Source organism: Anabrus simplex, chromosome 2 (assembly GCF_040414725.1).
Source record: "Anabrus simplex isolate iqAnaSimp1 chromosome 2, ASM4041472v1, whole genome shotgun sequence".
NCBI classification, from domain to species: domain Eukaryota; kingdom Metazoa; phylum Arthropoda; class Insecta; order Orthoptera; family Tettigoniidae; genus Anabrus; species Anabrus simplex.
In genome coordinates, this window is record NC_090266.1 from 1,173,386,596 (window position 1) to 1,173,405,949 (window position 19,354).

The 19,354-nt window shown below is 40.7% G+C and overlaps 1 protein-coding gene across 1 annotated transcript in view; it reads left to right on the forward strand.

The window, feature by feature from the left end:
* Window positions 1–19,354, forward strand: part of Frl (formin-like protein) — a 477,209-nt gene that overhangs the window by 141,753 nt on the left and 316,102 nt on the right. The window contains exon 2 of the mRNA XM_067142136.2: window positions 14,101–14,184. Coding sequence (XP_066998237.1) covers window positions 14,101–14,184 — 84 coding nt within the window. The remainder of the gene's footprint in view (window positions 1–14,100; window positions 14,185–19,354) is intronic.

The following is a 19,354-nucleotide window of genomic DNA, read 5'->3' on the forward strand; positions in this document are numbered from 1 at the left end:
GCAGATGCCGCCCACCCTCATCGGAGGGTCTGCCTTACAAGGGCTGCACTCGTCTAGAAATAGCCACACGAAATTAACCTACACTGGTCGAATACCCTCTAACATTTCATTTATTTTCTCTCTTGCTGTTTATTCTCTTCTTAAATATCTGTACAGATTTTGGAAAAGGATCAAACACTACACCTGGTAACCTGTTCCACTCCGTCACGCCCTTCCCAATGAATGAAAATTTACCCCAGTCGTTTCTGCTAAAATTCCTTCTAATGTTACACTTGTGGTCAGTCCTACGGACATCTCTGGATCTGGATGCTTTATTAGTCCTATTATGAAGCGAACTAAATCGCTCAACTATGGATGACTAAGATAAACATTAAAGGATGCAACAAAGAATTAAAAGAGAAAAGTTACTTAAGTATGGTTCGTCCATTATTGGAATATGCAGTGTTTGGGATCCTTACCAAGAATATCTAATAAAAGAAATGGATAGTGTGCAGAGGAAAGCAGCAAGATTTGTAACTGGGGATTTCAGGAGAAGAGTAGTGTATCAGAAATGTTAGAGGAACTTGGGTGGGAAACTTTAAGTAAGAAGGGAAAAAAATAGACTTATAGGAGGGACCTCCGTATATTAACTAGCCACGAAATCTCGGATAATGTGGTCATTCCTTCGAACGTGCTCTTAATTAGGGAATTAAATTGTCTTCTGATTATTTCTGCCAGGAAGTGTGTAATTACACCCGGCTGAAGTAGGAGCATTATTCGTAGTTCACATAGCTTGTGATCGTCGTATGTCGTCTTTTGACGGTACACGCGATTCCCTTAGCTGTCCAATATATGGTTATGTTCACCTGGTGTAGCGTGTTAAACTTCGGTGCAGTTTGCGATGTCGTGATTAGTGCATCTTACTTTGACCCTTCCTTCCTGTACGTTTGGTTAGATTTAATTTTCAATATGTAATGTCCAGATACCATAAAAGTTGTTCAGAACGTACCGACGTACAAATTTTACATTTTATTGTAGCAAACGTGTGATGCGTATGATTTATAACTGTTACCTTCTTCAGTAACAGTGTAACATAATTAGACCTGAAAAAGAAACATTTTAATTTAATTTGAAATTTTACCGAGGTCGATAGCTGCAGTCGCTTAAGTGCGGCCAGTATCCAGTATTCGGGACATAGTAGGTTCGAACCCTACTGTCGGCAGCCCTGAAAATGGTTTTCCGTGGTTTCCCATTTTCACACCAGACAAATGCTGGGGCTGTACCTTAAGGCCACGGCCGCTTCCTTCCCACTCCTAGCCCCTTCCTGTCCCATCGTCGCCGTAAGACCTATCTGTGTCGGTGCGACGTAAAACAACTAGCAAAGAAAAAAAATATTTATTTATTCAAAATTTGTTTCGGGAGACTGAAGAACCTAACAGTTCTGACATGGTGAGGTCGCCAAGTGGTTTTTTAGAAAACTGTTCAAATTTTGAGGATTTGTCCTTCATTAAAAATATTTTAGCCGTGTTCGAGCGTTTTTGCCAGTGGGCCTTATTTTGTTCAAAATTTATTAAAATCTATTTTAAACTTTTCTAGTCTTATTCGTGCATATATTTCCGACGTGTCTCCACATGGCGATCTCCCCTTGTGAGTCGAAACTGAAATCGGATTCCTTCATATATTAAAAAAAGGGTATAGACATGATCTGACTTTCCCCTGAAATGTGAAATGTCGTATGGCTTTTAGTGCCGGGATATCCCAGGACGGGTTCGGCTCACCAGGTGCAGGTCTTTCTGTTTGACTCCCGTAGGCGACCTGCGCGTTGTGATGAGGATGAAATGATGAAGACAACACATACACCTAGTCCCCGTGCCATTGGAATTAACCAATTAAGGTTAACCCTCCAGTACTTGCGCGGAGTTTTCTCACGCCAGTGCTCGCGTGGGGTAAAATATTACCCCATTCTTTCTTGTATATTTACTGTAACTTAGAAATGAAATTATGCTCTCTTCATGACTTGCCTGACTAAGGGTCCTATAAATTAATAAAACACAATTAATATAACTCCTATTTTGCCATTAATATATACATCATGCAGAAAATAGATATCTGGCATAACTTCAAAGCAGACAATTTCGTTCATAATAACACTCGAGTTCATGTAGAACTAGAAATATGAAAATGAAATATGAAAATCACACTTCATTACTATTTGAACACTGACGTTTAGTCTCTTTTAGTCACTATCAGTTTTCTTGTTGGGGCATTCTTCACACACGGTACTGAAATGGTCTTGGCACCTTACTTCCAATAAGTAACCAGGGGAACCTGACCCCTACAGAGCGCGTCCCCAGGTGGCGGATAGGGGGCCCCTACAGTATGTAGGGCTGGTTGAAATAACCAATACAACCCGCGGACCAATAGGTAGCCCAATTCCTGGGGGGTTTAAAATACTGGGACACCCTCTCTCCAGGGGTCATAAATATGGGTTAAGGGTGAAGACCTCAACGGCATCTACGGCGGAGAAGATGTACTTCGGCGGAGAGGCAGCCCATCCTTCTGGGGTGTACAGATGGAACCTACTGCCTTGTAGGACGAGGAAGGCATCCTCAAAGGCTAAGGGAGTAAACCCTGAAAGAAAATCATCTTATGCGTTAGGCCTAGCAAGTCAGCAGGAGAGTATTGAGTACAGTTGCTTTCAATAAGAAAAAGAGCCTCGGAAAGAATATTATAGACCAGACTGACACGTCCTCTCAGACAATTGTAAAGTATGATGACCGTAAGGCTGATGATATACAATGTTCTGAAAGGAAACCCCAAATAAAACAGAGACCCAAATACCGAATTGGAACTATGAACAATCTATCATTAACTGGAAAGTTAGAAGAACTCCTAGACATGATGGGTAGAAGAAAAATATCAATGTTGGGATTAAGTGAGACCAAATGGAAAGGGATTGGAAGTAAGACACTTCGTGGAGGTTATAAATTATACTGGAGTGGACAGGAGAAGGTAGCGAAAAATGGTGTTGGATTCTTAATTAACGAAAGGACTGATGCTACAGCTGAAGTTATCTGCAAAAGTGATAGAATCATTAAAATGTTCATGAAACTGGAGAACACTAAGTACACCATCATACAAGTGTATGCCCCACAGACAGGCTGCAGTGAGGAAGACAAAGAGAAATTTCGGCAAGACCTGGAAGATACAGTTAATGAGGAAAATGTTATTATTATTATTGGAGATCTAAATGCGCAAGTTGGGGTAGACAGACTTGGGTACGAGAACATCATTGGTCCACATGGATTTGGACAAAGGAACCCAGAAGGAGAACAACTATTAGATCTGTGCAGAAGATATGATCTTATAATCAAAAATACATTCTTCAAAAAAAAAAAAAAGAGAGACAGTCACAGAATAACAAGGTACAGTTGGGATGGCCAGTATAGAACATTGATTGACTACGTAATCACAAATAAAGATGGTGGCAGATACATCACAGATGTAAAGGTCATCCCTAGTGAAAGCATGGACAGTGACCACAGATTGTTAGTAGTAGACTTCAAACATAAGGCAAATGAAACGCAGAAACTTATTACGAAAAAACCAAGGGTTAAAACTTGGAAGTTGCAAGAAGTCCAAATAAAGGAAGAATACAAACTAAGGATTCAACAGAGTTTGCCGAAGTGTGAAGTAACCAGCGTTAATGAAGAATGGAAGGCCTTCAGTGACACCTTTGTGGGAGAAGCCAAAAACCTATGTGGAGTTACAAGTTCTATCAAAAGAAAAAAGGAGACACCATGGTGGAATGATAGAGTGAAAACAGCGGTGAAAGAAAGAAACCAAATAAAGAAGGCACTGGACGAGGAAAAACAGAAACAGGGACAAGAACGAAATGAACAAGAAATACAAAGACTTCAAGGAGTATACAGGAACAAGGAACTTGCTGTAAAGAACATTGTAAGGGAAGAAAAAGAGAAGAAATGGAATGAGTTTGCAGACAAACTGGAAGACGACAGTAGAGGAAATATGAAATTGCTATACAGAGTAGTGAAAAACAAGCGAAGGGATCAAGAGACCATAAAAGCAATAGAACGTGATGGAACTCTGGCACAAGAAGAGGGAGAAATTAAACAAGAACTCAAGATCTATTTCGAAAAGCTGCTGAATGGAGGTACAGAAAACATAACAACGGATAGAGGAGAGCCAAGTCGAGGAACCACAACTGAACCACCAATTACATGGCTTGAGGTTGAAAATGCGCTCAAGAGCATGAAGAAAGGAAAGGCAGTGGGCATAGATGAACTAAGTGCAGATATGCTGAAAGCAGCGGGAGTTCCAGGAATCCAATGGCTCTATAGACTGCTCAATAAGATATGGGAGGAAAATACTATTCCTGAGGACTGGAAGATGGGCATCATTGTACCTCTGTTCAAGAAAGGAAGCCGACGAAAATGTACTAATTACCGTGGTATCACACTACTGTCTCATGTCCTGAAAATATTGGAAAAAATAATAGAGACCAGAATCAGAGATATTGTTGAACCAATTTTAGAAGAAGAGCAGTATGGTTTCAGACCAGGAAGGTCAACTACAGACCTTATATTTGCAATTAGGATGCTAATGGAAAAATACTGGGAGAAGAACAAGCCTTTATTTCTAATATTTTTGGACATTGAGAAAGCATACGACAGTGTACCAAGGGAAAGAATTTGGCAATGCATGAAAGAACTTCAAGTGCGAGACAGCCTCATAGACAAAGTGAAAATGTTGTATAGTGGGAACAGAAGCTGTATTCAAGTAGGATGTGGTTTGTCGGACTGGTTTGAAACAAAGAGAGGAGTGCACCAGGGCAGCTCATTGTCACCACTTCTATTTATTATTGTAATGGATGTAGTAATGAAATCTATTAAAATGAAAGAACATGGAGATATCAAATCCTTCACATTTGCAGATGATGTTGCGATCTGGAGCGACTCAGAAGAGGAATTGGGAGAGAGAATACAAAGCTGGAATGAGGAGTTTAAGAAATATGGTTTAAACATCAGCAAGACCAAGACGGTGGTGATGAAAGTGCATGGGGAAGGAGCAGAACCAATAGTCATGTTAAATGAAGCTCAACTGGACAGCGTTCCAGTTTTCAAATACTTGGGTAGCGTTATATCAAATGACAACCTAGCAAAACATGAGGTGAACAATCGAATCAATAAGGCAGCACAATTTTACCACCAGGTAAGACACCTGCTGTGGGATGAGCAAATACCCATGAAAACAAAAATGACATTGTACAAGTCCTATTATGCACCAATTCTTACATACAGTCTCGAAACCACAACACTGACCAATAGAGATAATTCCAAACTTCAGGCAGCTGAAATGAAATTCCTACGCACTATGATCCAGAAAACCAGGAAAGACAAGATTAGGAATGAGAAAATTAGAGAAGTAGGAATAGATGATTCTCTCCTCAATAAGATTCAGATATCAAGACTGAAGTGGTTTGGCCACATGAAGAGGATGCCAGTAAACAGAACTGCAAGGAAGGAATTTGACAGAAAGGTAGAAGGAAGACGACCCGTGGGAAGGCCACGAAAGAAATGGATAGAATTAGTTAAGAGCGATGTACTGCTGAGAGGTCATGATTGGGACAAGTTGGTGGAGGAAGAATGGTACAAGGACAGGATGAGATGGAGGAGGCTCATACACCACACCCGGGAAACTGGAGATGGTTTAGGATGATAAGAGTTTCAGCTTTTTATGTCCCGAATTCTAGGATATAAAGCACATCGTCCGTATGATCCTGGTGTTTTTCTCTTCAAGAGTGGAGACAGAGAGGTCTGGGAAATTTCTTCCTTACCATTTGAATTCATTTTTTGAGGCTTTCACTCTGATACTGCGAGGCAAACTTGTTTTTGCCTTTCTAACAGCTATCCTAGTTTTCACCAGTTCCATTGCATTTGAGCTTTCATCAATAAAAAATTAAACAATGTCACTGGATCTGTAACGCCACGTGATTTCAGCCTAGAGCCAGGCAAGTACGATGAAACTTTGTTGTGAGCACGAGTACGAATGTTTTTAGGAGTCACTACGGTGCTCCATTTAGTCACACAATCAGTCCGTAAATGTAGTTTTGGCAGGGCCTGTTTGAAGCGTCATCTTCACTCCCTGATGTATTGACACAGTCCTCTTCAGGTAAGTCACTAACATGTTCTGAGAGTGAATCACGCTCTGATATTTTTATGTTGTCCTCTTCACTGTCATCTTCTGAATCCACTACTTCTTCGTCAGATAATTCAGAGAGAAGTTGACGAATTCGTTCCAGGTCCTTGCTAATGTCCCCAGCTATATCACGACTCATATTTACCGTCCACACTAAAGTAACTAGTCGATCTCACAATAAACTCACACACAAGAATGAAAATTAACAAAACACGAGTCTGCCAATTTACTTCCGCCAGTGCTCGCATGGGGCAATATGTTACCCCAGTCGACTATGTGTCACTGACGGAAACGTACTGACGCACTAAGATTTATGACAGACAACTCAGGAGGCGCCACACAGTGCCCTTGAAAGGTACACAACAGCCCAGTGTACAGTACGTGACAGAAAAGAATCGGCGGCCGTTTTCCAAAGGTTGTGGTAATTTATTACCCCGCGCGAGTACTGGAGGGTTAAAATTCCCGACCCGGCCGGGAATCGAACCCGAGGCCCCCTGAACCGTAGGCCAGTACGCTGACCGTTCAGCCAACCAGTCGCACTGACTTTCCCCCTGAAAGTAAAGTACTGCTTGAGCACTTTAGTTTTGTCAGGTTGAGGTGACCAGGTTGGATTCACTACCTTAAGAGTTTGGGGTGAAGCCACGGTCAGAGTACCCATCTACATTTAGTGGTTCTAGTGTAAACATCGCCCACCCACCCTTCCGTAAATATCGCTCGGATACTTTTCACGCCTTGTTATGAAACAGCAGTACCAGAGGTTGACTGTGCCGTATTGAATGTTCATTAGTATGTTGCAACTCCGAGAAAGTGTGCATTGTTGACATTAGAACGCACAACGAAGTACAGGCGATTACACTACGCGCATGTACAGACGTTTCACGTCATACTTTCAAGGTAGTCAACCCTGTGTAAGAGTGTATTTTCTCCTACCTTCAGGCATAGAAGCATAGTCTGTGTTCTTGAGCCTTTTGAAGTTTGCAGCTCGCTCCACTTACTAAGATATGGTTTGGGGAAATAAGGAAGCACAGCAGCCCTGTGTGAAGGAATGGCTTGATGGCTTGTGGAACGTACATGCCACTCCAAATATTTTGCTGCTTACACCAGACTCTGAAGACTACCCATTCTTAATCTGCTGTTTATTTACACGGCAGAACGATAGAGAACAAAGTACAACTTGAAGTTTGGTCGCGAGGGGGGTTGGATGAGGGGAGTACTCGCTTCTTTTCAGTTGTCTTCTTCTGGCATAGTCAGGAAGAGTAAATAAAAGACAAGCTTATTACGAGGAAGTTTGATTTTTTAAAAGTGCCGTATTATTCACATCACTTTTCAATATGTAAAGAAACCTCCCTTGCAAACAGTGTTAAGAGATTGAGTAAATTTGCAAAAAAGTTAGGTACATGGCAGTTTTCAGAACTAGTATTTTCAAATGTTCCTCCCTAACTAATGTAGTTATTTCTTATCTGTATTGTTGGCTGCCATGTTTTCATACTAATTCGATTTATGGTATGTGTGATGCACAGAAAGGTGATATTTTTATTTTTTTTTGCTAGTGGCTTTACGTCGCACCGACAGAGACAGGTCTTATGGCGACGATGGGATAGGAAAGGCCTAGGAGTTGGAAGCGGCCGTGGCCTTAAGGTACAGCCCCAGATTACAGATGACAGATTATTAAACAAGAATATAGGGGTTTGGTAAACAAGTCCAATAAATCTGACAATGGTAGGCTATTGGAAAACTGGAAACGAAAGACGGCACACAAAAAAAAAAAAGAAAAAAAAAAAAGATTGTCTGATTCTGGAACTTAAGAGGATGAAGGAAGACAGGAAAGTGGTGGTAGTTTAGATGACGTTAAGCTGTTAGATGAGGAATCGAGGCCTACTGAAATATGTGCGGTAGGGCTTTTTGTGCCAAATGAAGTGAAGTTCGGAGATACGAGTTTGTCGCGTCTAAATGGGGTACAAGTATTAGTTGTTTTTATAAATATGTATGTGTTGTGCAGTAAATTTGCCCTCTGGTGAGGAGTATGATGTTGCGTATTTAAACATATCTGGAAATAAGATTATTTTTAAGATGAATGAAGCAGATGTGTTACTAGCTGATAAAATTGATATTAATGGTGTACTTCCCGTACCAGTACAGCGTATGCTGTATACCTTTGCACAACCGGTTGATGTGTATGAAAAGTAATGTTTGAAGGTTGTTTGACATGTTTTTCATTAATTTGTGTTAATTACCGGCCCAACTATTAAATATTAGTGCCTATATTACCCTGTCGGATTCTCAATTTTTTGTGAAACTGCGATTCTTTTGGTGAAATTAAAAGTTCAATCAGTATACTACCCAGCTGAGCAAGTGGCTGTGCGGTTTGAATAACGTAGCTATCAGCTTGCATTCGGAGAACAGTGGGTTCGAACCCCACTCTCGGTAGCCCTGAAGGTTTTTGCGTGGTTTCCTAGTTTCATAGCAGGCAAATACCGGGGCTGTAGCTTAATTATTAAGGCCATGTTCGCTTCCTTCCCATTCCTAGCACTTTCCTATCCCATCGTCGCCAAATATCTGTGTCGGTGAGACGCAAAGAAGATTGTAAATACATATAAAAATATTAAGAAACTATACTTAAAGCCTGCTATCTTATTTTTGTACTCGCCAACTTGTACCTCCCTCTGGTATGAATATTTAACGCTGTCATTTAAGTCATGCCGCCTTTTTACCCCTATTTGGCGAGTAAAAGAATACTTTTATTTTTTAAATAAATACACTGGAGCAAAAAAAACTTATAAAACTGAATTCGGCATGTAATTTATCATCATTTTAATCATTCACCATAATTAAATACAACAAATGGAATTGATATCGTCCCTTATTTGCCCCTCGTGACCCTAATTCACAGTTCCAGACCCTCATATCAGAGCCTGGAATCGTTTTGCGGCGAATAAAGTGGGGATACCACTCTGCTGACGCATAGGGTAGAGTGACAGCAGTTAAATATGACTATATTAGAGTGCATACCATCTGCATCTGGTAGTGTCTGTCGACATATATTCCTACTTTTCATGACCGTTGTCTTAGAGGTTCAGTTGTGATCCTGGAGAAACTGCATCGGTAGTTGACAGGACGTGCCTGAGAGAAGATGAAAGTACATAATTGAAACTACTCTTCATATAAGTCCAAATAGAGATTAATTGGATTTTGTTGACCGTAACCGATGCTGACAGTCCTACGAAAGAATAAAATTGCATCCATTCTAAAGGAAATGTATATACTCTAAACATATTTGCAGCCAAGTTCCGTAATCTTTTCATAATATTCTGTTACTCAAACAGAATATCTGCTGTATTACTGCGATTTGTCTGAACTTGTTTTCACTTCCGGTTGCGCTCTGCTGCATTGGAATACGGAAATCAATTTATATTTAACTGACCATTAATATTTGGTCTGAAATTTAATCTTCTTCGCTCTGATACATTTTTGCTGGACAGTCTTCTGCTATTGTGTCCACAGCAGATCATTACTAAGCAGGCTGTGTTGGAATGGCTAACCTTTCAACTCTCCCTTCATCGTGTTTGCGGAAGTGATGTATATTAAAATCTCATGGATGAGGTTAACCGTATGTGAATAGCCCGATCCAACTTCTCAAGTGAAATGCACATGTTTGTGCACAAGAGTAATACAGCCTATTGCAATGGCCCGGTATAGTTGTAAATTTAACGCCTGTGCATTTTATTACACCCTACATGGGTCATGATACATCCTTTAAACTGCGCTTGTACGCAGTTCACTTCCGGTAGTGCCAGACGGTGCACACCCCCTGCCATAAATAGCTCGCTGAGACATATCCCTTCAGTAATGGCTACTTAAACAGTGCTGTTGAATAGCTATTTCATCTTCAGCTCATGTATACATACATGCCAGTATATTTGTCGCTTCTTGATACCATATCAGATCGATCTCGCAATTAATAATTTCTTCGGATTTTAATCATAACCCGAGGAGATTGTTAATATTTAAGGTGGGGTTTCTCCATATTTATGTATGTGTTGTCAGTTAGAGGCATTCAGTGAACCCAAGCAATATTGAAAAGATCATTGTTGCACAGTGCTACAATAACACCAGTGCATGAAACAGTAGATTTTTCGCCCAAATCTTGGAAATGTAGTCTAGTGATTGTCATATTTACTTCGATTAATGAAGGTGGTCTGAGTCGGCTTTGTACATATTTAATTTATGAACTATTACAGTTCCAGTTTTTTTACTAATATAAGAAGTAGGCATCCGATAGTTAAGCTCTAAAAATGCCAAAATATGTATGCAAATATGCACTAATAGTTTCAAAATATGCACTAAAATTTTTGAAAAATGCATTAAAAACAAACATATCTGATAGCAATTAGCTGTTTAAAGTGTAACATTCATTTCTTATATTACAAACATCGCCATAATAAAACAGAACTACATTCCGCACTACAAAATGCTTCAGTTTGTCAATCAAATTGAAACGTCTTGATTACACTTAATTACTGCATGAAATAAATGAAATGGCGTATGGCTTTTAGTGCCGGGAGTGTCAGAGGACAAGTTCGGCTCGCCAGGTGCAGGTCTTTTGATTTGACGTCCGTAGGCGACCTGGGCGTCGTGACGAGGATGAAATGATGATGATGAAGACGACACATACACCCAGCCCCCGTGCCAGCGAAATTAACCAATGGTGATTAAAATTCCTACCCTGCCGGGAATCGAACCCGGGACTTCTGTGACCAAAGGCCAGCGCGCTAACCATTTAGCCACGGAGCCGGACTATCACCGCATGATGTAATGGGTTTTGAAACACAAACTTGCGCCTATTTTCTCTTAAAATGACTTTGTACTCCGAAAATATTCTCTCCCCATCACATGCCACAATTGGAGCATACTCCAACTTGACGAAATCAGATACTTCTAGACTTCTGGTATCGATGCACTGTCAAATTTGCCTTTGCCTTGGATAACACCAGAAATACTTTTAAGTTTTTTTTACACCACGCTCTACGATTTTTCCGAGAAATCTTGATTAGTTTAGGTTCATTAGGGATCATTCGACTTAAACTATTCCAATGCTAATGTGAAGATGCTGTCCTTTTTCTTGAAATTTCTTGATGGCTGAAGGTACGCAATGCAGATTGGAACGAATAAATCGAAGTTGCTCACGAACACCATCTTTGCTCAAGATTTCTTGAGATTTTTAAAGGCTGATGACCTAGATGTTAGGCCCCTTTAAACAACAAGCACAACAAGTAGAGCGTCGTTAGTAGAAGCAGCTTCTTCAGAATGGAGGTCTTCAACTACCTTTTTTACTACCTCATAATAATCGGCATAATAAATAGCACATTTGTACCACGTTCCCCATCTTATATGAATGAACTGGTGAAAGCGGGAGCGACACATCATCAACTGCATCCATAAAGAATTACTTGCGACTTGGGGCCTTCATGAACACACTTCTCACTGTAGAAATCAACGCGTTTCCTTCAGGAAAGGAAGCCCGGACTGCTTCAGCGACTCGATGAAGTCCATGTGCTACACATGTGACGCGTATCATCTTGGAATATAATATCCCCAGACCTCCCATGGCTTTACACATGTAAGGTGCAGCATCTGTGCAGGTCACGAGGACATGATCATAAAGAATGCTTGATGGGTACAAACAAGAAAGTGCATCATTGAATAGTGCAGCAACTGTTAAGTGATTCAGCTTAAGTAACACAGCCATATTTGGTAGATATGATTTGGGTTGTTTCAAACACACTTGCAGAAACTGAACTTAAGTTCGTATTGTTTAACTTAGCCAGTGGGTTGTTTGCCGAGACAAATGCTTTACACAGATCTTCATTAAATTTATTTCGTGTTGGTCTAGGTTTAACTAAAACAGTGGTCACAAGGGGCTGGTGTTTTTTTCTTTCTCCTCTTTAGGCATTATAAAGTAAAAAGCAAGAGTGTGGGTATTTAACGTACTATGAACCACAACCTGTTTCAAGTCAACCAAAGTAAGACGGACAAGAACTAATTGTGCATGAAAGGTATATATTTGCGAAATGACAGAGCTCGATAGTTGCAGTCGCTTAAGTGTAGCCAGTATCCAGTATTCAGGAGATAGTGGGTTCGAACCCCACTATAGGCAGCCCTGAATATGGTTTTTGTGGTTTCCCATTTTCACACCAGGCAGATGATGGGGCTGTACCTTAAGGCCTCGGCCAATTCCTTCCCACTCCTGCCCCTTTCCTATCCCATCGTCGCCGTAAGACCTGTATGTGTCGGTGCGACGTAAAGCAACTTGAAAAAAAATCTATTTATGAAATAAGAGAAAGACAGCCCTGCTGTAAGGTAAATTCCTATAATCGTAACCCAACGAATTGCATTCCAGGTAGACAAAGCCATGGCCGGATGTTGTGCTGGTGTCGCTAAATTTAAATACGCTGTCGACCTGTCAAACAGCCTGTCTGAGTATAACCAGCACATATCAAATTCTCCAGTAGTGTCCTGCAGAAGCTGATGTCTGCACCCAAGACGAAAAATACTTTTAAAATATGCCCTAACAGGAGGAAAACCACAAAATTTGCACTGTTAAGATAAAACTCCTCCAAATATGAAATTGCGTAGGCGATATGCAAATGCATAATTATCCGAAACCTGATGACGGATAGGCCCTAACATCGCAATGCTAGGTTGGTAATAAGTACCAAACAAAATATTGTATCGGGAAGTTTGTTTTACCGAGCGGAGTGGCCGCGCATGTTAGCGGGCTAAGGCTGTGGAGCCAAGCACTTCATTCGGGAGACGCGGGGGTTCGAACCCCACCGTCGGCTGTCCTAAGAATGGTTTTCTGTGGTTTCCCATTTTCACTTCCGGGAAAATGCTGGGGCAGTACCTATTCGTCGGCCACAGCAGATTGTTTCCATCTCATTCATTTAATCCTCATTAGCTCCTCAGCTGAGGTTTGCGTCAGGAAGGCTTTTAAGAACGTATTTGCGTGCATATCTCAAGTGTTTTAGTGCATATTTTTCTCACGTTTAGTTATAAGAGCCTCGAATTTCTAGCGGTATAACCAGTTGCTTCCGAAGTCAGAACTTACTAGAACTTCACTTTGTATACATGCCGTATGTTCTTCCAGTGTTCGTTGCGTCAAATCTTTCAGCGACAAATTGTAGATTTTTTCCTTTATTTACTTATGTAAACAAGCGTTTGTTTAATTTGATCTAAACATTGAAGTGAAATAAAACTTGTGTGATGGGGTGTCTGTCATGGTTTCTGGCTGAACTTTAGGATCAGAGGTCAGCAGATTTGTACATTAAAACCACTTCGTGTAAGTTAACTCACAGGAACTCATGAAATGGTTCAGCGTCTGCATTACTGGGTTAATTTATGTAGCTAGCTTTGATCAGGTTATTACTTCCCACATCCACCTGCTTGATTGAATAGTCAGCGTAGCCGGGAATTGTAACCGCGTCTGCTTAATTCCTCTGGCTCGGGAACTGGAGGATTGTGTTCGTCTTTGTCGTAAAACTGGGCCCAATCCATATCTATGATACCAGTTCTGATTCTTTTACTCGCAACTCTGCCGCGATTGTACTATGTGTGCAGTTTGAGGCACTGTTAGGTTGCATTTTGCCTTTAAGTGACACAACCGAGAAGAGAAGTATGTTAAAATGTACCCTCGACCATCCAAAAAGTGGTTTCCCGTGTTGTTTTTCAGATAGTCTCAAACAGATAACCCCGTAGTTTGGCCGTTCGAAGAAACTGTTAATGTACTAAGTTGATTGTGCTACAATTTTCTTAAGTTTTCACCCATAACAAATAGTGTGTGATAGCGAATTGTGAATATCATATTCTCCTTGAATATCATCTTAACGAAATTGTAATTTGTTTCAGGCTTCCATGGATCTACCACCCGACAAGGCGAAGCTGCTTAAACAGTACGACGACGAAAAGAAATGGGATATTATATGCGATCAGGTAAGGAAAAAAACAAACCTTGTTTTTAAAATTGTAGTATTTGCTGTTTAAGGGAAGCTTATGTGAATTTAAACGAAACTTTTTCCTAGCATCTGTGCCATCGGGCGGGGCTCGCTGGTGAACTTAGACGAAACTAAAACAGTTCATTCTGGAAGTATTCATCAGTATTTTACATGTAAACCCGGCCCCGCGGTGTAGGGGTAGCATGCCTGCCTTTTACCCGGAGGCCTCGGGTTCGATTCCCGACCAGGTCAGGGACTTTTACGTGCATCTGAGGGCTAATTCGAGGTCCACTCAGCCTACGTGATTACAATTGAGGAACTGTCTGACGGTGAGATGGCGGCCCCGGTCTAGAAAGCCAAGAATAACGGCCGAGAGGATCCTCCGTGCTGATCACGACACCTCGTAATCTGCAGGCCTTCGGGCTGAGCAGTGGTCACTTTGTAGGCCATGGTCCTTCGAGGCTGTTGCGCCTTGGGGTTTGTTTTTAATTTTAATGTTATATGTAAAATGGAATGCCTGTCCTGTCTGCCTTTTGATTTTTGCTTGAAATCCCTCTCACAAGACAGTAATGTCACGGTTTTATATTATCCTAACATTTATAAGCAAGAAAACCGAGCGAGTGGCTGCGCGTTTTGGTCACGTAGCTGTCACCTTACATTTGGAATGTAGTGGGTTCGAACCCCACTGTCGACAGCCCTGAAGATGGTTTTTCGTGGTTTTCCATTTTCACACCAGGTAAATGCTGCTGGGGCTGTACCTTAAGGCCACAGCCGCTTCCTTTCCACTCCTAACCCTTTCCTGTCCCATCGTCGTAACAAGACCTATCTGTCGGTCCGACGTAAGGCAAATTATATATAAGGAAGGAATGGTTCGTGATATTAGTTCCTATAACGCAAAACATGCGTTTGTAGGGTGGGTTCGTGTCAGTATAAATAAAGTAAGGAGTTTGGCTTACGCTAATTAATTTGTCCCAGTGGAAAATTCTGTCGAACACTTGCTGCTTAATGTGTTCGAACTTCGCAAGAAATGCAAATAATTCCGTACGGAAGTACACATTTCAGCTCATGTCGATAGTGAAGAAGCATAAGTTATCAGTTGGAATGTCGAGGGAAAAGATCAACACGGAACACACATCGTCATTTTCGGTAGGCTTACTTCAGCAGTAATTCATTGCAGGATGGAAGAATAGTAAGGGGAAATTGGAATCTAACTGTATTGAACAAAATTCAACGAGTTCTCAATGGCAATTCTGTGGATTTTCTTAGAAGGAATACCGTATTATCCTATCATACTGGAGCTGTTGTAAGGTCGACTGTGAGAAAACGAAAGATGGGGAGATCATTCAGTAGATGAGGGGACAAATGAATCTAGCAAGTATAGCTGCATGTGCGAAGGGTAGAAACAAAAACGAAGGGAAATTCCTAATGAAGATAAGGCCAAGGTGATCTTTTGAGGTTCAAGTTATCAGATATCCCTTTATACCTCTACTTTTTCAAATGTGACTTCTTCGTGATTTACCCGTACGTTAAAGAACTTTAGCATGACATTCGGTAACCCGGTGTCTTTTAATGTTGTCCGACTCGCAGTCAGCGAACTGGTCTTCGGTTTAGAGGGCCTTGGGTTAATTTCCCCGCCGGGCCAAGGATTTTAACTGCGTATAGTTCATTCTTCTGCCCTGAGGAAAGGATATTTATGTTCGTCTCAATAGGCCTACACATATCATCTACACGCAACATATCACACTACCAATCACCACGGAAACGCGTAATGTTGATTACTTTGCTCCACAAAGGGTTGGCGTCCGGCCGTAAAACTGTACCTCTCAAAAGAATTGCTGCAGTTATTGAAAGACATACTAACTATTCCAGCGGCAGCAAATGACACCTATACTTGACGACACGTACCATTTAATAGGCCGTTTGTATTCTGCGAACATCTCGAAGAGACCTTCGCCGAACGTTGGGTCGAGAAAGCTCATATGTTTTGGACTGCAAGGTACCCCACGATTTTATCCAGTGTGGTTTCTTCCGATGGGGCTATGTGAAAGGCGGAGTCTTGACGATTCAACTGACGAGTCTCAAACAGCTACGACGTCTCATTCGACGGACATTCTAGTCAAGTCTCAGTGCTTCATTCTAAGCCGAACAATGTTACCAGACTTAGAGTAAACGCGAATGCATCCGACGTGGTAAGAGGCACTTTGTGTACTACTACTACTACTACTACTACTACTACTACTACATTTTACTTATTTTCATGAACTTAAACATTGTCCATCCCATCTTCTAAAATTATCTATTATGACTTAATTGGAAAGAACTTCATGCTCTTTTAACCCCTATACACTTCGTATTACATCCTGTCGCCATTCTTCTTTGCTACGCCCGTTTACTTGCCATTATTAAAGCGAATGCGCATCTGGTGGGATTTAAAACCATGCTTTTCGGAACTTCTCTTTTTAATCCCCGTGACCATGGGATAGATGCCTAAGTAGTCTGTTTCTTGGCACCGATCCTTGCACGGAACTCTCCCAATGTGGACGGGACCTTCATTCTGTTGTCATTCTTCAAACTGCATTGCAAACACCCCTGAGTAGTGACAAAAAAATCAATGTGCGAGAGTGAACATTTAATAGTTATTCAGCGAGAAGTAGGGTCGATCATTTTAAAACGAGCCATATTATCCCGGCTGGAGTTTAGTCGCTAAACCTCGCGCCTCAGCATAGCAGCAGTCTTTATAAGGTGGATCTGAAACTACGCAATGTTTCCTATATAAGTGGTAATGTTAGTTTTCATGGACGTGGTATAGGTAAATATCTTGTTCAGATTGTTAAAACGTTGAAGATGTTGCACTTAAAGACATATTAGGGAAGATCCTTATCATTAATCGGGGGCAAAACACTTTCTACTTTGGCTCGACGTGCCACAGCACTGAAGTAAAAAGTTCTACATACGCGAGGAGAAAATATTGAAATGGCTCGATCCGGGGGGTCGATGCAGGGACCTATTCTTTTCCAGCCGGGGAAATGTTCTGACCACTGACCTATCATGACACCCCCTCCTGCCAAAGTTTTAACTATCTAGCTGACACTACACAGCTAGATCGTTCTGGCGTGTCCATTAGAGGCTTAATTCAATAAAATATGGGATTTTCACGATCGGACTTAACTTTTGTCCTAGTAGGTTACGTAGTACATATTGAGTACATGTATAGAAGTTTTCTTCTGGGCTAAGGTTAGCGGCGTACTGGTTTATTTTTTTGTAGTTACGTACTGTACATTTCAAAATATTTTTTTCTCTCAGACTTCTTGATCTGGGGCTACAGTTTAATATTATGATACTTAAATAAAATGGTATTTGTTTATTCCAAAACATGTATGATGAGATCTCGCACAATGTAAGATAAAGCAGATTACCTTGTATATAACCAAATTTAATAATAATAAAAATAATTACATTGCTGGGCTGAGTGGTTCAGACGGTTGAGGCGCTGGCCTTCTGACCCCAACTTGCAGGTTCGATCCTGGCTCATTGTCAATCCGGTGGTATTTGAAGGTGCTCAGATATGTCAGCCTCGTGTCGGTAGATTTACTGGCACGTTGAACTCCCGGGGGACTAAATTTCGGCACCTCGGCGTCTCCGAAACCGTAAAAGTAGTTAGTGGGACGTAAAGTAAATATTATTATTATTATTATTATTATTATTTTAATTTCTGATTAATAGAAACACGTGTTTAACAGGTCCACAATTTTGAGTCGCATCTGGAAAAAAGATGAAGTGCCTAGTCATCTTACTTCGATAGAAGCTGTTATAATTAGCATGGATTCGGGTTTACACTCATCAGCAGTGAGAGACTTCTCTGAAAAGGAAATTGTTAGTAGAATTTGCTGAAAATTTCTGCTAACATGTAAGTAAGAATGATGATGAGGAAAGTTGATATATATTGTGTATACAACAAGGACATTTAATAGAAACGCCTTAAAACATAACGCAACTCGCCATTTTTAAACCTGCCATTGGAGGTCCAAAACCTATAATAATTCCTTGTTATTATATTGGCTATATTGTGAAGATCGCGCCTAACATTACTGTGATCAGTTCAGCTTAATATGTTTATTATACTGTTAGTCTCAATCTATCTGGAAGTGCACATTATTTCTTGAGCTTTAGCAGCTTGACTTCCATAAATCCTTTCGTCTGAGTTAGATAAAAGAAATGCATTACGTCATTTTTTTCTTCGCTGATCTTAACTCAGTGTCTGGGAGGTTTTCGCGTAGGTCTGATCTGGAAAGTAGAAAGCTATGTAACAGTCCTGTTGTGGCCGTGACTCACGCTCCAGTGTTGCAGTTGCGATTAACTTGACTAACTGGAGGTGGTATATTGTGAAGTTTTTCAGTCTGTCGAAACTAATTCAGGATAAAATACACTTAGAAAATACATGAAAAAGAAAATATTTAATAACATATTGAACCCATGACCTTTGTGCCCTAAGAACATTATGCATAAATTAACAATTAAACTAAAAGTTGGATTCTTGATAGCATGGATTTGACACGTGACGTTATATTGTGAAAGAAGTAAAACAGAATCCACAATTAGGCCTAAGTGCGCCTAAGATCCGCGTAATGCAGGAAGGAAGTACGAAGAAGAAAATGTCAAGTCAAACAATTCGTAGGGTATTGTGGAAATATGATTATCACGGAAGACGACCACGGAAAAGGCCGTTTGTTACTAAGAAAAATCGACAAACCAGAATGAAAGTTTGCAGAAAGTATGAAAACAAGGATTGCACATTCTGCAGCAAAGTTATTTGGTCAGATGACACCAAAATATCTCTATACGGTTGCAGGTGAGCCCTATGACGAACAATGGTGTGACTACATGAGGTAGGTGACTTTCCATCTTACTACCTCTTATATCTTGTTTCATGCTCTCTAAAAGTGTATTTGAATGGGGATATACGACGCAGTGGTCACCCCTACTAAGTTTTGTAAATGTGAGAGTACGACTAAAAGAGTCATTTGTTTTATTTCCCACTTGGATAAATTTTTGAAGTCTTGCGAGTGCACCCCCAAATCATAATTGATCCACCTCCATGTTTTACGGTGGGTACGTAAAGCGTATTTGCAGGTTTATTAGCTGTATTTACTTTTCTCCCTACAGAACTG